Below are 25,864 nucleotides of genomic sequence, written 5' to 3'. Positions count from 1 at the left end.
TGGTCTCTACCAACTCCTAAGGAAATATCCAACTCTTAAGCTGTTAAATACTCCACTATGTTCACCAGCTTGTTTCTACCTTTGTCCATCTGCTGTAATCCTTTGTGGGTTTGTCCCAACAAGCAAACCATTTCACATGCACATACTGAATGATCCTAATATATATAATAGCAACTTGAAGCACTTCTTATATTAATGTCTTGGTAAATAATTACAACTTAACCAATTTCTTGGACCCTGGGCTAAACCATCAGGATGTTCATTCATTCAATTATGTTAACTACAGGACAGAAAAATAGCAGTGAATATTCTGTACAGTGCTTCAGTTTATTAACTCTTTAGTGTTACAAAAATGTACAGTTTGTATGAACACTGTTGTTATAACTGAACCCTAGGATCACTGTTCCATTACAGTGAAATTAAACATTATTTGGTGCTCCGTCACCACTGGACTGTCCATCACAAACACAAAAAATGTGGAATAAATACTTTGGGAAAGTATTCACATGTTGTCGAACGCACCCAGCTGTGGAGTGAGGCAGAAGCTTTGAAGGAATATGACATTTTCAAATTTATTCTAGATTTTTTCTTCAAGCATCTGCAACGTGGATGTTAATGTCTCCATATATTAGTCCTACAGTTAACAGTCTTATTAGAAATCCTCCTTACAACAAGTGTAGAAAAGCACTTAGTAATGACTAACTGCTAACAAGGTTTCCATTAACAAGGGCAGCTGCATCACAGAACAAAGAATATGTCAATACGACTTGAATTATTATGAGTAAATCCATTCCTCCTGACCCCAAGGCCACGTATAATTGTTGCTCTGTTGGCACAAATCGCTCTTCGATTAAAAGAGACCATTAAGCTTGTCTCAACAGTGGAAAAATCTCCTTAGTTGATGCCCACAGTGTGAACCAAGAGTTCATCTCTTTCTGTTCTTGTTGTGCTTCACCATCTTCTTCCTCTTCAGGATCATCTCATGCAGTTTCTCCAGGCCCAGCTGGAGTCCCTGACCGTCCACAGCACTGCAGCTCTGCACGTGATGCAGCGTGTACATGCTCAGTTCATGCACAGAAAGCTGCTTCTCCACCTCGCTGACTGACAAGGCAGAATTCAGGTCCTGTTTGTTGGCAAGGATGAGCACAGGGACCCCCTGGTTCTCTGAGGTGCGAGTGATCTTATGGAGCTCCACTTTGGCCTCCTCCATGCGCTCCACCTCTGTAGAGTCCACCACGAACACCAACCCATCTGTCCGCCGGGTGTAAGACTTCCACAGCGGACGCAGCTTCTCCTGCCCTCCCACATCCCACACCTGGAAGTTTATGGACCGGGATGTTCCCACCGCCACCTTAATCTTCTCCGTGTTGAATCCCTTGGTTGGGATTGTTTTCACAAACTCCTTCAGTTTGAGCCTGTAGAGCAGAGAGGTTTTACCGGCTGAGTCAAGCCCAATAACCACCACGTGCAGACTCTGGAAGTTTGGCAGGAACGACATGTTAGAAGCAATATCAGTCAGCTGGTTCCCCATGATTCCAGCCAGCAATTCACACCTACTTAGGTGAAGTGACAGATTCCTCTTTTAGTCCTTTTGAAGATTTTGGAGACCTTATCAAACACACAGGAGAGACTAGGTTAACATTTAATGAAGTGAAAACATGCTAAGGAAAGTGTTGACTGAGAAATAAAGAAAAAACACAACATCCCAGCCTGAGGTGTTCAGATTTATCCTCAGTTGACTGAATTAAAACTTCCATTTTCTTTTGATTATATAAAATAATACATGTCTTTAGGTTTCAGTGCCACATTACAGAGACAAACAACAGTTCAGGGGTGTCTGTGGTTATCTAGGTTCTTATTTGCTAAATCTAATCCTCTTAAGACCGCTAAAGATAAAAGCCTTATATTGTTATATTGGGGCAGATTGATTTCAGTGCAGTGGATGGATAACATACATTCACTGGGTCATGGCCAACTGTAATAATCCGGATGTTGTTGACATTCTGATACAGCTGCCAATGGACAGATTACTGCTACATGTTTACATATAGGTATTATTTATTTATGGCACCAAACATAATTCTACATCATCTAAGAAAGCGATTCAACAACTACCCCGTTATGAATCGATGTTTCATTACTTGATTGCATTTGAAAATTCACCTTAGTCTTCCTTCCCTCCGGCAAGAAACCTCTCCATCTACCAGATCTACTGTGTGATTTTAGCATTGTACTAAATTGAAGAACTTCTACCGATACAGCCTGTAGGATGGTCGCAACCAAATTAAACGGCACTACTAAAATAATACAAATGCATTCAGTTCACGCAGCCTGAATGAAATCACAATGAGAGCGTCCTCCTCCGTGCACAAACAAAAGCCTTCATACCTTCTAAGTGCGCGGTGAAATCCTCATCATCCACAAGCGATACACACATCCATATCTGCGCTGTCACATTCTGCTCCGCTCCTGCAGCACTGGGGGAGACTCGAGCGCCTAAACCCCCCGGTGACGTCACGTTCACCTGGAAGGAGACGCCACGCCTCCTTCTGGTGCAGCAGTGAACTGCATGTGGTTGCTGCTGAGCAATCTGCAGCGCAGAATAACCTGCATTTTAGTGTTTTACTGAGCTGGTGATACTTCTGCAGATTGATTGAACTCATGTAGATCTGATCAATCAATAAAATGTATCCTTGTTAAATGTTATCTGATTATAATACTGGATTATTATATTTTTATATGGACTAATTTTGTAAAGAAAGTACAAATGTGGCATCTCAAACCGGAGCAAATAAAACTCATATGTATGGTCAGATACTACTAAATGTAAGTGAGGACCAACAGAATGTTTAGATGTAATCACACAAGTTAAAGCTACAGTATGCAACTTAAGCATAAAACCACCCAGGACTATCTCCCTGCTCCACTATGCTCTACTGTCATCTGCTGCGCTCCACCACACTCTGCCCAGCTCTAAAGATATTTGTCCTTATGAAATTACAAGAAATGAGAATGCAGCAAAACTCACTGATCAAGTACAAATAACTGCAAATCCCGCTGAAAACCTTTTAGAAGCTAATATCTCTGCACTGCTGCCAGTGATGTTCAATGGGTCACAGGAGGCGATGACAGCACCTCTCCACATTCATACACGTATTGGAGCAGATTTCTACAGCAAAAATATTTGAAAAAGCTACATACTGTAGTTTTAGCCTTACTCCAGTCAGCAGAAAAAGGCTCTGCTACTGGACACCTGAGGGGAATTGCAGTAATTATTAATTCATTACTATCATAACACAAGGACAATAACTTAGCATAGAGGATACTATATACTGTGCTAATTGAAAGATTGTCAAACAGTGTATAAAATGTACCAGTAAACTCCCTGAAAATACATTTAACACAACCTTAAATGCTACAGTTTAATAAAGTGCAACATTGCAAAACTGATGTTTACATTTACATTCAGTTCTCACATTTTGCATTTCTGAAATTGTGCCTGTTTCACATAATTCTATGAGACCAGTTACCTGTAATACATTTTTAAATTAGAACCTCAAGGTGACTGATCAGTCATAAGGTATGTTAAAACAACATACAGAATAGATGCATTTTCACCAGTTATCAATCACCCATTTACATCTCGTACAAGAGATAAGACCATAGTATGACACAGGCAGAGCATTCTTTATGTCACACTGATGCTTTGGTGTTTTTCATTTCAATTTCATCACCACACAGGATGTGGGACTGTTGAGTTGGCGCCACAGTCAATAAACTCATAAGTGTCCAGAGAGAGCTGCTCCGTGTGAGAGAGATAGGAAATATTCATGGTCATTCTGGGGAATAAAGAAAACTGTATGAGAGGCAGAAGGTGCCAGAACATGCACAATAGGGTTTTAAAGATGCAATCATCAATAATTCAGATAACTGTGTAATAGAGTCACCGCACAGCAGCTAAATAGTTTGCCAAAAAAAATCTAGAGAGTGTTTTTTGGTTTGGTTTTCTGACTCTCAAACTGTAATCTCATCACATTGTTTCTAGCAGACGGCTGTTTACAGCAACAACAAAACAAAAAGCTCTGATAATCCCATTGTACACTGCCTTCTCAACACGAAACAGCAAACTGACAGGGTAAATCCCAATTCCCTTACATGATTATCCCTTGCTCCAGTCTGTCATATTGAATGACGTCCCAAAGCTCTTTTTTCTGCTCGGAGGACAGAGGAGGCTGCCTGGAGGAACTATAACCGAGGATCCTTCATAGATGTTTCTTACAAATCGACACGCCCCTTCACAGGAAATCTATCCGTGATTGGATACTTCACATAAAGGATGTTTTATGTCAGTTAAAATGTGTTTCCTCAGTTCCTCTGACAAGGAAAAGTGACAAGGACAAGGTATGTGAAGGGAAATGTGAACACAAATAAGGGAATTGGGATTTACCCATAGTTATCAAATAGCTGGTGAACATAAAGTACAGAGTACAGCAAAGTCAGAACATGGCAAATACTGTAATGTATTCTTTGCAATGTAAAAGCAGGAAACTATATTGTGGCTGGTTTGCGCTATGTAGGTTCAAGACAGTCTGATGTAAATAATCATCTGTTTACTAAAGCTTCTGGTCAGTTAAACAGCGCAACACACACACACACACCGTCAGTTCTGATATTAATAAGTACTTTGCTTTGAACAAAAGCATCTGAGTTGATGTAAAACTTCGTTCAGTAGGTGAGCTGGCAGCAAAAACCTTAGCCTGGCCAGTCTCAGGTAAGGTTTGCTGTCATTTATTTGCATCTTGAGTTCAAATGTGACCCACTGGAGGAAGTTCTTTTGAGGCACAGAGCAGCAGGTTGAAACCAAAAGTGTTTTCTTTGCATTAGTAGAAAGCAGGCATGAAAACAAAAAAGCCAGTGGCTTTATGTGGTTATAATCTATTTTTGTTCACTGAATTCTAAAAGCAGAACTGAACCGTTGCATGTCTGTATTATCATGTCTTTTTACGGTGTGTTAAAGGAAGATTTCAGTTTTAAAGACACGAGGAGTAAGACCCATTTCTTAATACAAGCTCTTCTCTGATTGTGGTTTATAACGCTGCACTGCACACGGTGATGCCTTTAACACCTTGTGGGTTTGTGACACTTACTGCAGCTCCACATACAGCGTGTGAATCTTGATAGAGCTCGACTTGCAGTAAATGCTGAAAGAGATGAAGCAGATGACGTGTGGACTGTTGCTGAACGCAGACATGTGAGCAGTAATGATGGACCAGCAGTATCTCTTATAGAAACTGATGTGTTCAGATTTATGTTAATCTTACTTTAAACCTGGATCAGTAATAGTCAGGTCACTCTGAATGGTGTACTGCAAAAGTTAAAGACAGACACATAAGTATATATTTGCATTATACTGTATCTTGATGTGAATCACCTTGAAAAACTCACCGACTTCTGTGAGCGGGACCGGATGGCCGTCATGTTGGTGATCTTGGTCTTACCCTCGACTACGTGAAGCATCAGCCACTGAATGTCAAACTCGACAATCTGAACCGGGACAAAATTCTCATTGGAGATGTTGATGAGATTCTAGAGGAGGAAACACAGCCGGTCAGGTGCAACCTACACACCTAACTATCATTACAGAGTCTCAGGGACCTTTGTCCTGCACACAGCCACAGTCTGTCATGTGAATGCAGTTCAGAAGGTTCCTGCGGCTTTGACGCGTACAATAAAAAGACTGTGGTTCAGTCAGTTCACACAGAGCAGTGGAAATCACTTAAAACTCAGTGCATGTAAATGTACTATATTTGAATTGGCAGATTGGTTTCGTAGGGGTGAATAATGTACTGCAGCTTATTTGGTTGCTGCATGTCACCATACAATCCCTGCACATCTCGCTGACTAATGTGATTTGGATTCAGATTTACATGAAACTGGGTGCACTCTTGAGCGTTCCTGTGACTTACCGTGACCTTCATTTCAACTGTGGTGGGGGTGAAGTAGACCATGACCGACAGCACAGACGCAGGCGTCAGGGTGACACTCCGGGGGAATAAGAAGAAGAGGATCAGACAGCAAATGAAGAGACATGCAGCCATGGAGGCACACACGTACAGTTTCCTGAAAAGCAAAACAAGCATACAAAATTGTTCATACTAAATAAATAACAATAACAAACACATTCATGTGCATGTGAAGACAAAAACATGCTCAGACTAATGTTGCATAAAAAAACATTTCAGTGTCTTGTTCCTATATTTAAGCAGTGCACATCTGAACATACGTAGATGTGGTCCTGTTGCTCACAATTTCAAAACTACTGCTCGTGCATGCACACACACACACACACACACACACACACACACACACAAACAAACATAACCTCATTACATGCAAATGTCCTACAATGAAAAAGTCACTTATAAAATATTGATAGCAAATTCTATTTAGCTGTCAAGAGTAAAACAGTCACAATATTTATTATATGTAATATTACTGGATCATTGTTATTGATGCTTTCATTTCTATGTTGTGGTTTGCTGTTGTACTTGGAGGAGGCGGAGCTAATTTGAACTATATATTCAGCTAAGTAGTTTAGCACTGCATCATATTTTATCATCATTTGAAAAAGTAGCTAAAGTTGTCAAATTAATGCAGGGGAGCAAATAAAACAGTATTCCCTTCTGAAATTTAAAATAATTAAGAATATGATATTTGTAAATAAGTACAGCACTTAGAGTAAGTAAATGTACTTAGTCACTTTCCATCACTACACACACATATTCCTTACGTGCGTCTGGGCTTCAGCCTCACATCGTTGCACAGTATCACAGCGACAAGCTGGTCTTCGTGACCTGCAAATACAAAAGAGAGAAGGAAATAGCTGCGTCCTACCAGCGATGATTTTACCACAAAGATGATGTGAAAGTGGCCAAACAGAGTCAACTGCACACACACTGTTGTCATCTTTCAGTTGAGCCTAGTTCAACTATTGTTGGCACAAAACAGCTAAGAGGACAAGGAAGGTGTGACATGGTCTCAGTTAACAAATGGAAGCTCAAAGGTTGAATTCAATTTATAAACTAAAAGAGAAAAACCATGAATATGCTACAGTCATAATCACCCACAATGTGTCACACACACATTTGCAAACAGATTTTTCGTGGCAGAAAACCAACCTCTGGGAAGTTTTCCGGTGCCGTGACAGGTGGGGCAGGTGTCTCCTGCTGAGTGTTCGTTTCTGGAACCATACAGAGGAAACTGCCTCAGTGTCCTCACCTTCTCCATCCCTTCTGTCAGATCCCGGCCCTCTCCGATTTCACCGCTTCTCCCAATTGTAACCATGACACTTTACTCAAAGAGAACGTCTAAAGAAGAGAAACAAGAGACACAAGTGACTAGAAAATGCACCTGAAACTCACGACTCATTCAGAGAATGTAAACCCGATGCAGTGGTCCCATTTTTGTCGTCCTTCCTCAGATGATCTGGTGATAGAGACCGTCACAGTCACATCCATCACTTCTCACAAACCTTTAAATGACCAATAAAAGCTCCCTCTTGTGGCCCACGCCAGGCCGTGAGCAGTCACGTTACTTTATGGTTCTTTATCTGGCATGACAAGTGTGTGACAACTGTTGTGAAAGCTAGAAAAGTGATGCTTGTTGTAGATTTTCTCAAACTGCAGGAGTCATTTCCTCACTTTCAGATTATCTAAGCAACACTGAAAATCAGTTCTTAAACTTAGAGCTACAGTAGGCAGGTTTTTTTTTTTTTTTTAATATTTTTGTTGCAGAAATCTGCTCCAAAACTTGTCTTGATGTGAAGAGGAGCTGCTGAAGCTTCCCGTGACCCAGACTAGCAGCAGTGCATGGCTTTTATGAGTCAAAAGTCATTCCACACTGACCCATCTCCTGTTGACAGAAGGAGTTTGACCTGCAGTGTCATACAACCATACAGTAATGAGCTATTCCTGGTTATCTACAGTATTGAATAACTGAATCCTTCTGCTTTTACAGTGACATCTGCTGCACAAACTGTGTGAAACCTGAACTAGAGCTGTTTTAAAACATGTTGAGTGAATTTTACCATCACCTAGAAACAAATCTGGTTATTAATCGATCAGTTTGTTTTGCGCTTTGTCATCTACACCTACGCTCAATACAAGGACATAAACACAATAAATGCATGTCTCCCATTCATGCAGGCAAATCAGCTGTGACAGGTTAATTCTGAAAGTTGATCTCAACAAATACCCACACCTTCTAAGAGGAAACTAAACTGGTTTGTTGGTTAGATATTCTATTTAAAGACTTCCTGCTTTTTCAACCCATGTTTCTATTTAACAAATTTTTAATTATGAAAAACGGTGACTTCTCTGCCTTTTTTCCATCCAAACAACAATAATTAGCCAATGTCCAGCTTAAAACCCTTTATTCCCACCAAATTTCTGGTGTACAATTTGTGAAAAGAGCAGATAAAACAGTGATTCAGATCTGTACCTGGTCTGATGCAAAGTGAATTTTTTCTGTTTTCACAAATAAAGAAAACTTGAATGTTTGAACTCTTTAGCTTCTCTAGGTTAAGTAACGAAACTTAAAATTCCACTACTTTCTCCTCAATGGCAACTGGGGTGTTTTTAACATCACTCGGAGTAGACTTACTCAGGCATTTTGAGGCTTTTAAGACTTGTGCTGATGCTAAACGCAGTAAAATATGGCCTGTCGTCAATACATATGGGGGCGAGCCCCCTGCACTGGCTCAGCTGGCAGCAGATGAACAGATGCTTCTTGCGCACTTACCTCTTGGTGCGACCCCACTTTACACCTCAAATATCAGCCAGTGCGAAGACGCAAAACTCCACACCGCTGCCTTTTACAATCCACGTTTTAAAAGCTGCCGAGAAACTAGACTTAAAGTCCCTGAATAAAAACAAACCCAGGGGGAGGAACACTTCCTTCTTCTGAGCACGACAGGTCCGTGACTGCCGCCTGATCACATGGGCTGCTTTTTATGAACTTTCCTCTCTTTGGCAACGTTGGAACACATGCTCAGGAAACATAAACCACCAAAACTGACATTTATCTGCATGGGAAACATGACAGGTAAATCTCATTTCAGATGCAAGTTCAGCATGGCCGGATTAATCTGTTCTGGGGCCGTTGGGGTGGGGCATATCTTTTGGCACCAACCCCTCACCTTGGGTTAAACACATTTCCCTCACTTGCGTTCTTTTCGTGGTGACATAGTCCCGTAAGACGCTAGGAAAAGATGCAAGAAGACCTTTACACAGCGTAAATACCAATTCCCATATTTGATCTTATTCTTATTTTAACACTTGAAGACATTCTGGTTGAGCAAGGATTGAGGATGCCCCAAAGTTCTTATATCAGAGGACTGAGGAGACAGGAGTGAGGATGCTTGCAGCATCTTTCATCTCTCCTCACATTTTTTTTTTACCTGGAAAGCAAGGACAAGATGCAAGTGAGTAAAATGTGGATGCAATTAAGGGAATTGAGATTTATCCACAGATGTGAGATGTCCTTTCTTCTGATCCTTCATCTGATCTGTTCCATTACCAACTGATTTTTCAGATCAAGGGGCGTGTTGGTCCATAAGACTAATGCAAAAAAAAAAAAAAAACGGTCTCTTGTATCCTTGCTCATGCCTCCTCTCCTCGTTCCTTAGAGCAGGAATAATCTTTCCTTCAAGATGGCTGACCAAAATTACTTCTGGATCAAGCGAGAAACAAGAAATGATAATATTATACAACTGGGATTTACCAAATACATTATTCCTGAACACCAAGAAGCACCACTAGTTTCAGCAAATCACGTGGATGGATTCAAGTACGACAATCTCTAGTGGGCATACTATAAAAATTAAGACTGTCTGGAGCAAAGGAGGAAAATACTGTGATGTACAGAGGGGAACAGATTAAAAGTAACACCTGCAAAAGTGAGAAGCTCTATGGGTGAAATAAACATCAGAAGAAAGATGTGCAAGTAGTTTATTGGCGGACTGACAGTAGAAGGGTATTTAATGTGCACACTCTGTGGCAGAGGAACAATTTGACGAGCAGAGTAGATATATTCAGAGCATGATTTCTTAAAACATGGACAATCATCAACGTAATATGGTTGCTGACACATCAACCACACACATAGAGGAAGAATTCAACAAAATGAAGACACACATTTACTTCAACCTACACACACCTCCAACAATCTCAAATTATCTTGTGTATTTCAATAAAATCATCTGTCATAAAGGCAATGTAATGAACAAAACATAGTTCCACTCAGAGACTGAGGAATGTGTTGTTAGAGGATTGCTGCTAAGTTCTTAGTTGTCAGTTGAACGAGTACACGTGAAAATGCAGGTGAGGGTGTTAAGACGACGCAAAGCGGACGTTTTCCACTGCGACTGTGCTAAGACCACAAGAACGCGACTCATCTCTAAAGCCTCTACTGTTGTGCAGATGTCCTCTAATAAGCAGTAGAAAACATCAGTCTGAACAGCGGTCTGTTCTGTGTACATTCCACATGTCAACATCTAAAATAACAGTACTCTGACACAGAAATAAATTGCACTGAGTAGGCAGATTTCACTACAATAAATCAGAAAGTTTGTAGCTCCTACTACTGCACTGCTGACCCTGAACACCCAGAATATCCATGTAGCATCGTATTAAATGACAGCTGGCTTTTCAGAACATTTCCATCTTATATGACTTTCAACAATATTAATTTTCACTGCTCTATCTGTGAGAAGAATCGAGCTGAGCCTTGTCAAAAGAAACCCCCGAGGAAGTGGCTCCAAACACCACGATGAAAAGCTGAAATACACACTTCTGCCCTGTCAAAACTACATCTCCTGCTTCTTCTGACCACCACAAGTAAACATGGCATGGCAATAATGATTCACAAGTGTGTATATATGGTTAATTTCACCAGATTGCTGAAGCTAAATTAAAGGCAAAGGCAGGAGAATTTCTCTCCAATCAACTGTGTTCAAGACAAATACTCCTATTTCATTGTTCTGTTTTTTTCTTACATATATTTTAGTGACACTGTCCTACTGGTCCATATAAACTATCCACCCTTTGAAAAATCAGTTGCATGAATCATAAATAGGTCTTTGCATCTACTTCAGTTAACTCAAAATAAATCAAGACACTGGAACTGCTGAGCCGAACACAGGTCAGAATCAAAGTATTCTCTATGCATTATGTTTAAAAGTCAAACTTCGTGCTGGGACTCTTTGCAGCCTCACAGGTGTGTTCACAGCTTTCCCTCCCTCAGTGATGAGGGTGGACAGCTTTCTTCTGGCTGTCTTCGGCCATCTGCACCAGCTCGTTGACGGTGTGCAGCAGGCTGTAGCTGTGCTTCCTCAGCAGCCGCTGGTTGAGCCGTTGGTCTCTGAAGCCCATCTCCAGCAGCATGGCCATCAGGGAGGGGTCCTGTCTGGTGGCCGGGTCGATGCCTCGCTGGACGGGAGGAGGACAACGAGTTAAGAGGTGGTGAGATGAGGGCGAATGTTACTGGAGCTGAATCTGTCTCAAGACTAGAAATGCACCGATTGCAATTTTCTTGGCCGATTTCGATTTTTTTAGTCTGACCTGTCGATTCCAATTTCATTCTACTGCACGGTTGCACATGCTACACTTTTGGTCTGGGTCACTGTGTGCATGAGTGTCATGCCTCTAAATCTGAGCAGCACAGAAACGGAAATCTAAGTGATCGGCCGGTCGCTGGTTAAGGCCGATCACGTTGAAAACCGGCCATTTCCAATCTCCGCCTGCTGACCAGCGCATCTCTACTTAAGACGTTTCTGTTCTGATGGGTTGGTGCATAGTTTCACTGTTCTCAGGTGCCTACACTTGACACTGACTATCTGTCATTGACTCTTTGTTGTGTGATGTACCTGTACTGAGCAGTTTGGTCCAGTGAAGAGAGCCTTATACGCGGACGCTGCCACAGAAAGCGCCCCCTTGACAAGTCCCTCAGTGATGCCTCCTTGGCCCCTGATGCAAACACAGTGCTGTGGTTACACTGGGACATATATCTCAGTATTACATGGAACTATGTTTTTCAGTTTGCTTCATTTTCACAAAAAAACAAATGAAAACATCTGAAGACACCACTTCAGGATCCTGTCACTGATTATACAGAGTCATTCTTTGTTAAAGTTTATGAGATCAAAAAAAGATGAAGGCTGATAAATGCACTATTCTACTGTGTTGCACCTTGGCTGCAGTGCGTTGCTGGGTCTGGGGTTGTATGTCTCAAAGGCACTGGATGCTGAGCCTGCTGATCTGGACAGACCAGATGATACTGCCGAACAGATAAAGAAGAAAATAACAACACATGCAAACACACATAATATGAGAGCAGCGCCTTCTGCTGAAGCAACTAATCCTGAAAGTGTGAATGCTGTCTTACTTCCTGGTTTGGCCACAAAGGGCAAAAATGTACCACAACAATAATGCTGACAGAGAAACTCACCATTTAGATGGACCCTCGGCTGGTGTGGCTCATATGGTTCACAGGCTGGGGGACTTGGGTCCTCAGCCAGGTACAGTGCCTCAGACCTGAAACACACAATAAATAAACAAGAGTTAAAACATGAGCAGTTGTAGAATATTTAATAAACTAGATAGATGCTATATTGGTATTTGTTAAAAACCAAGTGAAAAATATCCATAATGAAAAATCCTGTTAAAAAAAGTCTAAACCTCTGTTGTTTCAATGTTTTTGATTTGTTTTCAAAAGGAAATATCTTCTCATTCTTATGAACTCACAATATTTTATTATAAAAATGACATAAAACCCTCAAACTAAAGAATGAACACAAAACACACATATCTGTAATGGCTCTATCTGTTTTCAGACATGGACAACAACATATTTCTGACCTACACAGGGTCTGAGCCTCCAGCTAACCTGGGCGAGTAGAGGGTTGGTGGTGGCGCCGGGGGGGCCGGCAGGACTGGTGGTTGCACCACTTCAGGAATGAGCGTCACAGCATCCAGGTTTTGGGAGGCGCACAGCATCTGGTTCACACTGCTGTGGATGGGAGGGACAGGTGAAAGCCACGTGTTGACAGGAGACTCCTCTGCAGCGACCGCCTCTATCTGCTCCTGTCTCTCTCTCTGAGGTACCGCCCCGCCTGGCTCGGACTCATATTGTTCCTCCTGCTGTAGGTCTTGGTCGGCCGGGGTCACAGCAGCACCAGTGTCTGGCTGAGACACAGCGGAGCTGTACATGGACTCCCCCAGAGGACGGCTGGTGTCAAAGCAGTCTGGGAGGACGATGATGTAATCATCACTGGAGGAGACTGATGAGGTCTGGCTGCTCACCTGAGATGGGGTGGGGGTGGGTGGTGGAGGATGGACAATTTCTTCAAATATACCACCTACGGCTGCACGGTAATTGTTTTGTTAACATGATTTAGACACGGCAGAGTCGTCGTCACATGAGACCGAGATCACACAGGGATTTAAATCACACTCATAAAACGATTTATCGTGCAGCCCTACTACCACCCTGAGTGTATCTGTCATATTATGAAACTGAACTCACTGAATAAGCTACAGGTAAAACAAATCACAGTATCTCATGTCAGCTCCTGTGCATGGTGTTGTCTTCCCTTTAAGAATGAAAATCACTTAAGATCCACTTTGTGCTTGTGTAAAAAGGTTGAAATCTCACGTCATCCCAGTCTTCTCCTTTTTGTCCAAGTTCTGCTTTCTCTTTCAAGACCACGACCTCTTCGTCCTCATGACCAGGATGTGAAATGGTGTGCAGGTTTTCATCCACTGGCTCCAGCAGAAGAACTTAAATTAAAAAAGAAAAACCCAGTGACATATTGCAGTTGAGACTCCGTTAATGAATTACTATGAAGATAAGACCTGGAACCGTGATCACAAATGTTTTACGATATTCAAAGAAGTGCTTGTGGTTTTTAAATGTTTCCAGGTACTCACAGAGAAAGACAACACAAAAAATGAATGAGACCAAATTTACGACATATCAGAGGCACAATAAACAGAATCCTCCAGGTTGATATCTAACCTGGCCTTGTCGCCTCCTCCTGGGTGATCTGGTTGAGACCTGTGCTGGGAGGCACAGCTAAACTCTTGAGTCTGAGAACACCGAGCTGCTCAGTTGCTTCTTGTGCCCCAACTGTCTTCTCAGCCTCCGCTGCTCTCTCGAGACAAGAGCTGGGACACCGTGAAACAACTGAAACATTTTACAAAAGAAAATAAAAACAAGGTCTGAGTGTGCACGATGGCTCTAAATAAAAATCAAATGTACTGTTTGCTAGATGATTCTGTAAGAGGTCCAAAGGAGGAACAGAGGCTCCTCACCCTGTGGTTTGTGCGGGGCTCTGCGCAGAGGTCTGTGGTCGGGGGCTTCCTCCAAGGCGAGCGAGCGGATCACCGTCTCACAGAGGAACTGAGCACCACTGATCTCCTCCTCCCTCTCCTCCTCTGGAGCCACAGGCGCCAACAGCTCCCTCTGCTGATGCAGATTCATTCCTGATTAAAATATAGGACAGATGGCTCAGCATTTCTTCACGCCACACACAAATCTATATTTTGCATCTGTTGACTGAGTTTTTTTTTTTTTTAAACTTAAGTTGCATTTACACACACCACGAAGCCTTCTAATGCTCAAGTAATCTTACCAAAAAGTTTCCTGACCCCTGTGACTTCTGTGACTTCTTTTATCTGCGAAGTGGTGCCTTTCTCCAGCACTGGTGCATCATGGGGCAGGGGGGATATGCAGGGTGTCAAATCTACACATTAGGCAGAGCAAACAACGCAGTTTACATACTCAAGTGTTAATGTTCAAATAAAAAATTATTGCACGTGCAAGATAGTTCTTAGACAAAATAAGGTTTGGAAAGAGTTTTTTTTCTGTCAAAGTCAATGAGATTTTGGAAGAAGGGAAGGAAGGACATTACCAAGCAGACAAGATTAACTGTCTCAATAGTGTTTAAAGCAGCACACTTTGCTTACCCACAGGAGTGTTGTTAGGAACTTTCTCCAGCTCCTGCACAATATTTATATCCAGCAACTCAAATGACAGCAAATCCTAAAAACAAAGCAGAGTCCAAAATAAAGTATTTCACACCATTTTCACCGTTTTGTTGAAATGTACCATGTAGTCTGTTTTCAACGTCAAGCAGTACAAAAGCAGAATTGACAGAAGCTACTTTAAATCACGATTTTGGTCACTGGATGACCGAGCTTCGAGAGGGCACCTGTGCGGTCAGCAGCTCGACTGAGGGGAAGTAGTAGTCATCATGGGTGTCGTCTACAGACAAGTCAGCGCAGCGGCAGTCCTTGGACCTCACATGCTCATTCTGAAGCACAAACAACAGCAGCATCAGTATTATTATTAAAATAAGATTGGGAGATTTCCCACTTCAAATTACTACTACCGGGATTTAAGATATCTGAGGTGACCTGTTATCCAAACACTACCGAAGTAGATACTCGTGTTCTACTACTTTTTAAATCGAGATTCTGACCTTACTCTGGATTTATGCAGCTTCTGACCTAATCTCAAAGAGCCCTGTGTATCCAGACTGTGACAACAAACAGCAAAAAGAACAGGATAAAAAAGACATACACAGTTTTTAAGGAGAGTGTCCAGAGATTCCAGTGTTGTCTGTTTTTATACAAAAACCACTTGTTGATAACATTGTTCTATTATCCTGGAAACCGGGCTAACACATACTGCAGTGACAGAAAGACCTACAGATCTCAGTGTACCATCTTATACTGCCATGTTCATAACTAACTTTACTGCTGCAACTAATCATTATTTTCATTATCGATAAACCTGTTAGTTTTTGATTAATAGCCGAGTGTACAAAATGTTGGACAACTACAAAAATGCACATCACAATTTCCTAAAGCCCAAGCTGTCATCTTACACAGCAGCAGCAAATCTTCACATTTTAGACCAAGAACCAGGGAGTGCTCAGGATTTGTCCTTGAAAAATGATTAACAATTAATCAATTAAAAACGAAATTGCTGCTGCTGAGTTTTCCATCAATCAGCTAATCAATAATCAAAGAATCATTTCATCCCTATAATTTAGATACATCTTTGAATAATGGGTCTTGAATAATGACATGGGCAGTACTGTGCAAAAGTTTCAGGAACTTAGATATTTAGATTCTTATTGATCACACATTATGGCCAAGGAGGCGTCCGACTGGTCCAGAATTAATTCTGCAGCACAACAATGAGCCCAAACATCCAGCCAGAGTCCTGAAGAACTATGTTCAGAGACAGATGGTGTGGCTGCCAGAGAGGCGACTGATCTCAACATCATGGAGTCAGTCTGGGGCTACATGAAGAGACAGAAGACACTGGGACAGCCTGAACCCGCAGAGCATCAGTGGCAGCTTATCTGAGATGCTGGAACAACTTTCCTGCCAAATACATAGAAACACTGTGCAAGAGTCTCCCTAGGAAAACGTACTTGTTAAGGGGGGCTTAAAAGCGAATACTGGCTTGAGTTTTACATTTACTGCACTTTTTTTTACATTAACTGTTAAATAAAACCAATCACACCATCATTTTTGAAAGTGTCGCTCTTTGGTTTTAGTGTCTTAAACTTGTGCACAGTACTGAACATGGAGCTGCACAGAGTGTCACTGGTTTGCAGACTTGCCAGTCGTTTGCTCTGGTGCCCGAGTGTGTTGCGGCTGTCATCGGGGTCAACCACGATGCTGCACCAGATACGCGGGCCAAACTGACACCCGCAGTGTGCCAGCCGCCAGTGGGAGGTGTACGTCCCCTCCATCATAGGAGCGACAAAGGCCACACTGACCACTCCTACTTGCCCGGGCAGCAGCAAGGGCGCCGGCACCTCCCTCTTCTCTGATGCCAGGTCGAGGTTTCCCCACATGAACACTAGCTGTGTGCACGCACACACATACACAAAACACAAATAGGAATACACATGCGAAAAAGCACAAAGACAAGAGCATGCAACCAAAGTCACACAACAGAAAAATACACAGGCTCAAGAGGAACACACACACTCACACTCTATCACTGACAACGACTTAAAAACTTGAAGCACACACATTCAACTGAATTCAAATAATAAACCTCTCAGACAGAAGGACATTAGTTGTATTAGGCTGGGTAAGAAATCTTAGCTGTGTTAGGGGATAAGAAGAATTAATGAGCTGAGTGGGGACTCAAAGTGGAAGTGAAGCTGGGGGGCAAACAGAAAGTGGAGCCTGTCCTCTCGGCAGGTGGGAGGGGGACCTTAGTCTCTGAGGTCCAGCTGATAGTGCCCGAGTTCCTCATCTTCCAGTATTTGACGAACTTGGTATCAGGCTCCAGACGGGTGCCGTCAGGCAGATTTTCATCCAGAAACAAGGCAGCCATAGTGGGCACCAAGGACGTGTGTGAGACCCCGGGACCCCTAGTTTCAAGTGTACAGAGCATTGTTGAAAATAGCCCTGGTTTCTTATAATACCCATCTCTTTTGCTCTCTACGAATCAAAAAAGCAGGACCCCAGATTTTTTTGCAGCTCAAAAGCATTTTTCTTAGAAAATCTATGAAGCAGCAGCAGTTTTCACACTGAGGTAGTTCCAACATTTTCCACCACCCCAGAGCAGCCAGCGATACACTCATACAGACTAGATTTACAAAGATGGCATATTTTGATTTGCTTTCTTGGAAAAAAAGACTTTTTTGCATCCATGCTGGGTTCGAGGTACCCAGCACTGTCGGACGCCCTCCGAGGTGGCGCTTACTCTGGACTGGAGGTCTGGGGATCAGGGGCCGGGGCAGAGACGGGACCTTGGGCTGGGGCTGGACCTGAGGCTGTTTCTGAGGCAGCAGGGAGGGGCAGGGCTGGGACCTGGGTGGACGCGGAGGCCATGTTTGTCAGGGTGGCTCTGCCTGAGGTAGAGGGCCCGCTCCACTGTTGCCCCCTCTTCTCCAGTCTCAGTTTCTTCTTGATTTCTTTCACTTCGGCTCTTAGCTGCCTCCTTTCTGCTTTGAGGCGCTGTCGCTCGGCCTTGCGTACTGTCCTGTCTCCTCGCCTTGGGAACCTGGTTTGAAATGTCATCAGGAACACCTATTTGTTGACTATCAAATGTTTATTTTCCAAGAACAAAACACACTGAAATTGATGATTACAGTCATAGCTGCTAAAACACTTTGTAATTTATATTTTTGTTTTTCCTCCAGTAAGGTAGAAGAAGCGATGGCACTGTTGTAAGTAAAAACAACTAGTTGTCCCAAGAAGAAGGAAGTCTTATCCTCAGTCTTGGGGGTTTACCTTAACTCTCCTGACATGCCATGTTCCGGGATGGAGAGAGGTGTCTTGGTTCTCACAAGGCTGTGGCTAGGGTCATGGCTATGTCTGCACATCTCACACAGGATGCAGGACGGGCACACACTGGCAGGGAAATACCACCGAGAATGTCAATATGGACACTCATAAAGCTGTTACAAAGCACTGAACACACAGAAAAAAGCAGGTTGTAGACAAAACACATAAAAGGTGTAAAAGACAAACTGATAAAAGCAATTGTGACATGCTCCAAGCATCATCACTGTCAGCATCACATCAGGTGAAGCTCTCTCTGAAACTTGCAAATGTGTGCAAGGTTTAATCAATCAAATTCTGCATTTGGAAGTTTATCTGCCCTCTCTAACACAGTATTACCTCGTATTTTTTTTCCAAGCCTACCTGCACTTGTAGGCCCCTTCAGAGGTGAGTTTATTGCAGCTGCTGCAGTTTGGAGTGTAGCCAAGAGATCCATTCAAGGTGGAGGGGCCCGGCCTAGACCCCATAGGACCGCCACTGGCCCCACTGCCCTCATGGGGCCTATCGGGGGATTTGTGGGTACAACACTGGCCGGAAAAGTCACTGCACATCCTTTCAACTACCTCTTTCACCACCTCGTCCTTAAACTAAGAAATAAAAAGTTCGATTTTTGTTAGAAGAGCAGTCTTTATTTAAAGACTTCAACATGAATCATACATCAGACATAAAAGGTCGAAGGTGATGATGTTACCATGAAACCCTTACCTTCTCCATGTATGATCTGAACCACATGGGAGGGGGCTCATCTTCTGGTTTGGTCCCTTTGTTGTCCTTTACGGCGACCTGTATAAAAATAATTTTTAACTGTGTAAAATATCTCAGATGAGCTTGACTGAAGTAATTAGGCACAAACTGATTTCCTATAATGGTGGTTCCATCAACACCACAAACTGTAAAACACCGCACATGAGACTCTACAAGGAGAAGAAATGAGATGAACAGGAGAATCCATGTGCTTCCTTACAGCTTCTCGCTCTGGGGTGACCTGTGTGCCTTTGTCCACTGTTTTGACCCTTGATGGATAAGGAGGGGCCGGTCGGAGGTCTCCTTTGAGCTCCTTCACCTCTGCCTTCAGCGGACCTCCACAGGCCTGCCCTTTCATCTTGTACACATTCATGTGCAACTGGTTCCCCTGTTTCTCTGCACTCTGTATGGAAAAGAAGTTGCAAACACATGACACTGGAGGCTGACACAAAAATATGTAAAATGCAAATAACACATGACATACTCAACTCAACATACAGTAAAACTATCACTTGCCTTTTTATAAAATAAGCTGTTTAGGATTCAATATGTCAAGACAGCGTAGCGCTGATTAACTTCTTTAATTTGTTCTGTAACTATGTGAAACCTGCTACACTAGAACAAGTGCATATTTGTAATGTGTTTATGTCTTAAATATGGTCACACAGTACTCCTGTCTATATGATGCATGAGGCCCTGTCATATTTTATTATGCACATAGAGAACAGCAGTCAAGTAAGAATTAAAATCCTTTAAGTTCCACATGATCTCTGCACTTATTCCACTGCAATGACTAAGAGTTGTGTTAGGTGCTGTTAAATTGAATCCTGTCTTCACTATTGTATGGAAATCCAACACCAGTGCAGTACCTTCATGGCTTCTTCATACTCATCTGAAACAAAACAAATTGACAATAAGTGGTTTGGACAAAACCCAAAGATGTTCAATCTACATTGATGTAAATCAAAGACATTGGAACAAGGTCACATTTAGCATTTGCACTTGAAAAATTACTCAAACTATTATTAAATTATCTGAATTAGAGCTACAACAAATACATTATTTTCATTATCAATTAATGTGCAAATGATTTTCTCAATGAAACTATTTTGTCAAGAAAATGTATAAAATAAAATAAAAACCCAAGGTGACATCTTCAGAATCTTTTGACCAACCAATCACCTGAACGACATCCAGCTTACTGTCATTTAAGATGAAGAGAAACAGTAAATTCTCACATTTGAGACATTGGAACCACCACGTGTTTGGCAGTTTTACTTGAAAATCAATTAATTTTCCGTTGATTGACTAATATATGAATCAACTAACTGTTGCAGCTCTAATACACAAATATATATATATATACAGTGTAGTTACAGATTTAACCTGTTATTAAAGCCCAATAAACCCACGTTAGTATTTTAACAACCTGCTTCACTTTGAAGGCAGATCACTTCTCATAAAATACAGACACACACACGTTTTTCTCACCTTGACTGTTAATGCAAATCTGAAATAAGGAGTGAATGAGATCAGAATAAATCCATGAACATACGCCCAAACAAAACATTATTATTGTGCAATGAATGTAAAACACTACAGCAGTGCAAACATTGATATATGTTCTACCTCTTCATTGTCCTCATCAAAGTATTTGACTTGAAAGTGGTTGATCCCGAATGATGCTTTGATCTGAAATATAATTTAAAAGCACACGTAGCAAACATCACGTTATGACATCTATACTTCTTTCTCAACCATGAAAACAATAAATGGCAGAGATAAGTGACGTTACCCCTACAGCTAATTAGCTACTGCGCTGTGTTTACAAATGCAGTAAAGTAAACCGAGCAGATTCGCCTTTTCTTGCAAACTTTATAATATTCCGGCTGGCTTAATAATAACCACCTCTGTACACATTTCGTAAAACATTACGGACTGTCCTTCAAGTCTGTTGTTGACGTGTCTAGGCCAAGCCCGGGCCTGCTTTTCACCAAACTGCGCCAGCGTTGAGCCAGCACACTTAGCTAGCATCTTACCCAGGCTTCAACGGACTCCCACTCCAGTTTGTCCAATTCCTGAGCCAGAAACCTCTTCACATTCCCCCGGAAATTGACTTTAATAGTAACGGGGAGCCCCATGTCAACCGTTTAGCAACAGATAGTGGCTATCACTTGCGGTGACACTGGCCTATTTCATCCCCGTTGCCCTCGATCGTCTCTTGTTTACATCGTCTAGAAAAATACGATGACGTTTCTGCTTCTTCTTCTGCTGGTTTTTGGCGTGTTGGCATCCAGTGACTGTTGCATTAGCGCCCCTTCTGTACAGTCAATACAAACAAACCTACTGTGTGTGTCTAGGATATGTGCATAGAACTCCACAAATCTTTATCCAATAAGCGTTTTTGTAAACATAACCATACCAAAAAAAACTTTTATCAAAAAAGATTTTATTCAGTTGAATCAAAGCCTCAACATAAGGGATGCTGTGACATGAATTTTCACTGAAAATCAATGTCTATGGACCTAAAACGTGCTTAATGTTTATATTTACGACTATAATGTGTAACATTGAGGGAAAAAAAACACCTTGTGTTGCATCTTCTATAAACTGTCCTCCAGAAGATGCATCAATAGTCCAATAACACAAATAAAAAAAAAATAACATTCACTGAAGCAGTGGGTACAAAACAAGCCACAGAATTTTTCTTAATAGCTACAAATGAAGCAATTTCATCAGGATCTGAGGACAAAATGTTTAATTAAAAAATACATAGTTTTTGGTATCTATGATCCATCTCCTAGTTTTCAGAGAACAATTATGTCTTCAAAGTGTTTAAAACAAAAATATTTTACAATTAAAACAAAAGCACAAAGCGTTCTTTCAGTCTATGGAAGCTATGTTGAGTGTTGATTGTATAGACATAGGCGAATGTCTCACTGTAGTCCTGAAGGGACTAGGGCCAGACTACTGCAACTCAACAGGGACTTGGGGGCGGAGACAGCTGGATGATCATCAGTACAAGGCATCAGCATTACTGCTTCGAGGCCTCTTGATCTTCTCAATGTTCTTCAGGATCATGTCATGCAACGTTACCTTAATAAAAAGCAAACAGGAGAATCATTAAACAGCTGTGTTGACTCCAAATAAACCTGAATGGACAGAAGTTAGTAAAAAGATCAGGACATACGTATTGATTTCTGAGCTCCGAAACTATGATCTTCAGACTGATGTATTCCTTCTCATCAATCTCGGTTACTGTGCGCCGATAGTCCTCCTGATGAAACAAAGTTGGAATGACTAGTATTCATTCTACATCTTCACTTGAATATTCAAGCTGACTCATCTCACACAGGGAAAAGAGTGGCTGTTCAATAGTTTTTCATCCAAAACGTCACAGTGGAAAGACAGTTCATTTTTCCATTATATGGGTCTTGTATATCACCTTGTTTACAGTATTGCAATATATCGAAACGTAACCCCTGTATTGTGATACGTATTGTATTGCCAGATTCTTGCCAATACACAGCCCCACACTGATTTACTTACCACATGTGGATATTTTGCAATTTTAGAAACCAGCTTTGCCCTTGTGATGTAATATCTGGAAGTAAAGAAAAAAGAAAATTGGGGCACTGATAGATAAATTTGTTGAACCAAAGTCACAGACAAGTACAAAACAGAAACAACTGCAGCTGCTAAGAGACCTAATTTGGCACCAGTTTTATGTCATCATGTACAGCTAAATAGAATTTCTACAAACCTTGATATCTGGTCGAGGTAAGATGCTGCCTCCCCTTCGACTGTTCTGAGTTCAGCTACTGTTTCTTCCTGGATTGATACTCCAAAGTTGTTGCCATCCTCTATCCTGGGGATGAGCAGCTGAACCCACATTTTGACCTGAGGAATAAAACAAAAGGTGCTCAGAAAAAGGAGAATGCAACAGTTGGTGTACTAGCAGTCAAGTCAAAACATACAGCAATTGTGTGGGAAGGAGCTATCAGCATATGTGATATCTTTCTAGCAACAGTGTTCCACATGCATCATCATATTTGAGCTTGAAAGTGGGAAACAATTGTAAAACAGATAAACACGTGATATTGACAGTTCACCTTTCTGCAATACGTCTCAGTGGATAAGACAAACTTAACATTCAACCTCCTAAATAAAGAGAACTGTTTTCCTCTTAAACCTGAATTGCTTTTCCCACGTTTCATCAGAAAGTCTTCATTAGTTCACACTAATTTCCAGCTGCTGCCCAGCAGTTCATGACTTGACACTGAAACCTGAAAGCAACAGACATTTACAAAGCTAAACTACTACGGTCCGTGGTTAAAGACCTCAGAGACATTACTTACCGTGTTACACTTCTCTATAAGTGTCCTGATCTCTGGCTTGACCTTCTCGATAAGATCAACAAGGTTTGTGTTGCTCTTCATCATCCCACCAGGCATGACGAAGACCTTAGTGCCAGTCACTGTTAGAGAGGAAGAAGAAAAAGAAGGTTAAGAGAATTATGTTTCAAACTAATAGAAGAAAAACAAAACTTGCTCTCATAATATGGACTGACACATTGTCGTGGCATTACTCATATCCAAACACAGGGAGCCTGCTTCAAATATTCTTGACTTTGATACTTAAATACCTACTGTACCTACAAGGTGACCAATATGATTACACTAAATACCTACTGTACCTACAAGGTGACCGATATGATTACACTCACCCATGTCCTCAGCACCTCCATCCTCAAGCTTTCTCTTTTTGGCATTTTGCTGTGAAACGGATAAAACAAAACCAGGCACCAATTCTTACCTCTGCTCTGCATGCAGTAATTATTATAAGCATTCAGGATTTAATTCAAATGGAGGCTCACCGCTTCTAGTCCGTCATGCAGATTTGAGAACAAGATGGGGTCTGGTACCGTCAAGTTTATCTCTGAGTGTATCTCCTTCAGTTCGGTGATGTTTAAGATTGGGTCCTGAGAAACAGCAAAGAATAATAAATGGACTACTTCCTTTCTAACACTGTGTGACTGTATTTAGCTGAATAAACATGTAACTGACCTTAAGGAAGTTATCAAGTTCCAGCAATTTCTTCGGGAAAAAATTTGCAACTAGATCCTCTGCCTGAAAAAAAAAGAAGCTCATTTTCATTATGCTTGAAACAAACTGTTTTGATAACTCTGTGTGTGGTCTTATACTTGTGGGGGCCAAAAATTGGGAGCACACTAGATTCATGAGGATCGGCACCAGAGGCTGGTCCCCACAATGTAGTTTGTCAAATTTTATGAAAACAAAGTGTAAAGTTAGTCCAACTGTCAGCTTTGGTTAGGTATTAGGGCCAGTCTCCTTGAAATTAATCTAAATCTATGTAGGGACTCGGTAACTGCTGAACACAAGGGTGTGTGTGTATATAACAGTCCTCAAACACTTTCTTTTAAAACAAGTTAACCCATACTTACTTCTGCAGTGATACGTTCCCTGAAAGCATCAACCTGCAAATACATAAGAGTCAAAAATCAGACCATGGCCAGATTAACATTTTAAGGGCTTGCACTGACCACCCTCTGAACATGTACCCTGCTGCCACAAAGTTTCCCTAAATCCTGTGCAACTACCTTGCATGTTCTGAAATTACACTTAATGTCTTTTTGTGATAACACTACTTTACTTAGGAATAAAGTAGTGAGCCCAGTTGGTAGTCATTCTTGGCTGAAACACACCATATGCTATAGCTGAACCATAAAACGCAAATTCTTACTCGATAAGGGCACTTACTATGTTTCTTTAGACCTAAAGTGTGTTTACTGTGGCCCAAGTTGCCGCCATGGGTTCAGTGTAAGAGCGGAGCACTATTCTGTAAAACAAAACTATCTGAAATTAACCCTGAGGTGAACGCTATCTTAACGTTACAGCTGTAACGTTAGGTAAGCTGACGCGGTATGACAGCGGCAGCTTATTGAGCTTGCCAACATGCTACCTAAGGCCTTCTTCTGAGCATGTGGCCTATCACAAATAGATGTTATGTATACACACTGCGCTGTACCATAAATGCTCCCTTACTGCTCACAAAGCTTAGCACCCATTGAATGATTTACCATGTGTACTGTAACAGACGGCAAACAAGCCGGCTAGCCACCGCTAGCTATAAGCCTGCCATTAGAGCTCCCACATCATGACACAAAATGTGGCTAGCACGCTAGCAAGCAAATGGCAACAAAACACGTCGTAGAACCCTTAACTGGGGTTTCAAAAAGTACAGTCTTACCTTGGTTTTAATTGCATTGTCCACTTTGAGGAGTGAAGACATCTTATGGGATGAAAGAGACGGAGGATTGTCCCAACAGCATCAAATAAACGTGTGGCTTGTGCTTGTCAGCCACACTCGCATGAGCTTAAAAATGACGACATTAACATGGGACAGTCCCGGTGTTTCGACTACGCATGCGCAGGTCGTCACTGTGGAGAACAAGCAGAAAGCATATGTAATGTATATTATATAGCTTGAGTAACATGGGAATTATAGTCTAATTCTTGTTGATACAGTTTATAAGAGTGTAAAATGAAACGAAGAAACAGATAAACAAGCAAAAGAGGGCTTGGAAGATGACATGATAATGGAGATACCATTAGCGAAATCAGAAGCGAAATCGCTAGTGTGGATGTGGGCTACAAATAACCGGCAACAAGAGTGGGCTACGGAAAATAAAGGGAGACGCTTGTATGTAATAAAGCCAAAAATAG

At 41.7% G+C, this 25,864-nt stretch overlaps 4 protein-coding genes across 7 annotated transcripts; all 4 read right to left on the bottom strand.

The window, feature by feature from the left end:
- Window positions 1–364: 364 nt before the first annotated feature.
- On the bottom strand, window positions 365–2,491 carry arl4d (ADP-ribosylation factor-like 4D). The gene is made up of 2 exons (XM_020616507.1): window positions 2,389–2,491; window positions 365–1,608 (listed from the first exon to the last, which is right to left on the bottom strand). Exon 2 carries the CDS (start codon window positions 1,529–1,531, stop codon window positions 926–928), a length of 606 nt encoding a protein of 201 aa, XP_020472163.1. The 5' UTR covers window positions 1,532–1,608; window positions 2,389–2,491; the 3' UTR covers window positions 365–925.
- Window positions 2,492–3,408: 917 nt separating this feature from the next.
- Window positions 3,409–9,213, bottom strand: tmem106a (transmembrane protein 106A). 3 transcript variants are annotated; one of them, XM_020616503.1, is made up of 8 exons: window positions 8,800–9,210; window positions 7,179–7,367; window positions 6,791–6,854; window positions 5,967–6,120; window positions 5,446–5,586; window positions 5,322–5,365; window positions 5,148–5,201; window positions 3,409–3,839 (listed from the first exon to the last, which is right to left on the bottom strand). In XM_020616503.1, the coding sequence occupies exons 2-8, from the start codon at window positions 7,342–7,344 to the stop codon at window positions 3,731–3,733; spliced, it is 732 nt and encodes a 243-aa protein (XP_020472159.1). In that variant the 5' UTR covers window positions 7,345–7,367; window positions 8,800–9,210; the 3' UTR covers window positions 3,409–3,730. The 3 variants fall into 3 exon arrangements, with proteins under 3 accessions (XP_020472159.1, XP_020472161.1, XP_020472162.1); XM_020616505.1 differs by lacking the exon at window positions 8,800–9,210 and adding an exon at window positions 8,662–8,769; XM_020616506.1 differs by lacking the exon at window positions 5,322–5,365 and having other exon boundaries at window positions 5,432–5,586; window positions 8,800–9,213.
- Window positions 9,214–9,992: 779 nt separating this feature from the next.
- Window positions 9,993–21,416, bottom strand: nbr1a (NBR1 autophagy cargo receptor a). 2 transcript variants are annotated; one of them, XM_020616500.1, is made up of 22 exons: window positions 21,158–21,416; window positions 20,748–20,810; window positions 20,610–20,628; window positions 19,988–20,010; window positions 19,339–19,521; window positions 19,080–19,157; window positions 18,738–18,961; window positions 18,324–18,443; window positions 17,794–18,093; window positions 17,299–17,458; window positions 16,694–16,939; window positions 15,269–15,370; window positions 15,024–15,099; window positions 14,690–14,800; window positions 14,370–14,540; window positions 14,074–14,241; window positions 13,711–13,835; window positions 12,943–13,358; window positions 12,505–12,590; window positions 12,246–12,333; window positions 11,924–12,023; window positions 9,993–11,486 (listed from the first exon to the last, which is right to left on the bottom strand). In XM_020616500.1, the coding sequence occupies exons 1-22, from the start codon at window positions 21,257–21,259 to the stop codon at window positions 11,298–11,300; spliced, it is 3,150 nt and encodes a 1,049-aa protein (XP_020472156.1). In that variant the 5' UTR covers window positions 21,260–21,416; the 3' UTR covers window positions 9,993–11,297. The 2 variants fall into 2 exon arrangements, with proteins under 2 accessions (XP_020472156.1, XP_020472157.1); XM_020616501.1 differs by lacking the exons at window positions 20,610–20,628; window positions 21,158–21,416 and having other exon boundaries at window positions 20,748–20,790.
- Window positions 21,417–21,550: 134 nt separating this feature from the next.
- psme3 (proteasome activator subunit 3) lies at window positions 21,551–25,574 on the bottom strand. The gene is made up of 10 exons (XM_020616502.1): window positions 25,389–25,574; window positions 24,583–24,615; window positions 24,185–24,247; window positions 23,995–24,099; window positions 23,845–23,893; window positions 23,477–23,595; window positions 22,882–23,018; window positions 22,668–22,722; window positions 22,309–22,395; window positions 21,551–22,214 (listed from the first exon to the last, which is right to left on the bottom strand). Exons 1-10 carry the CDS (start codon window positions 25,428–25,430, stop codon window positions 22,134–22,136), a joined length of 771 nt encoding a protein of 256 aa, XP_020472158.1. The 5' UTR covers window positions 25,431–25,574; the 3' UTR covers window positions 21,551–22,133.
- Window positions 25,575–25,864: the final 290 nt, after the last annotated feature.

Source organism: Monopterus albus, unplaced genomic scaffold (genome assembly GCF_001952655.1).
Source record: "Monopterus albus unplaced genomic scaffold, M_albus_1.0 scaffold175.1, whole genome shotgun sequence".
NCBI classification, from domain to species: Eukaryota; Metazoa; Chordata; class Actinopteri; order Synbranchiformes; family Synbranchidae; genus Monopterus; species Monopterus albus.
This window is presented reverse-complemented; position numbering and strand designations above follow the sequence as displayed.

Bases quoted from the DNA above. Each gene is read 5' to 3' on its own strand.
- psme3 (XM_020616502.1), bottom strand. From the start codon at position 25,430: ATGTCTTCACTCCTCAAAGTGGACAATGCAATTAAAACCAAG. The intron at 24,248-24,582 runs GTAAGTATGGGT...TTTTTTTTTCAG, and splicing joins GGGAACGTATCACTGCAGAA to GCAGAGGATCTAGTTGCAAA. The intron at 23,019-23,476 runs GTAAGTAATGTC...TTTATTCCTCAG, and splicing joins TTATAGAGAAGTGTAACACG to GTCAAAATGTGGGTTCAGCT.
- nbr1a (XM_020616500.1), bottom strand. From the start codon at position 21,259: ATGGGGCTCCCCGTTACTATTAAAGTCAATTTCCGGGGGAATGTGAAG. The intron at 14,242-14,369 runs GTGAGGAGCCTC...AAAATGTTTCAG, and splicing joins AGCCCCGCACAAACCACAGG to TTGTTTCACGGTGTCCCAGC. The intron at 12,334-12,504 runs GTGAGTTTCTCT...TCTGTTCGGCAG, and splicing joins GCCGAGGGTCCATCTAAATG to TATCATCTGGTCTGTCCAGA.
- arl4d (XM_020616507.1), bottom strand. From the start codon at position 1,531: ATGGGGAACCAGCTGACTGATATTGCTTCTAACATGTCGTTCCTGCCA.
- tmem106a (XM_020616503.1), bottom strand. From the start codon at position 7,344: ATGGTTACAATTGGGAGAAGCGGTGAAATCGGAGAGGGCCGGGATCTG. The intron at 6,855-7,178 runs GTTGGTTTTCTG...TTGTATTTGCAG, and splicing joins CACCGGAAAACTTCCCAGAG to GTCACGAAGACCAGCTTGTC. The intron at 3,840-5,147 runs GTAAGTGTCACA...TTTATTCCCCAG, and splicing joins ACGCTGTATGTGGAGCTGCA to AATGACCATGAATATTTCCT.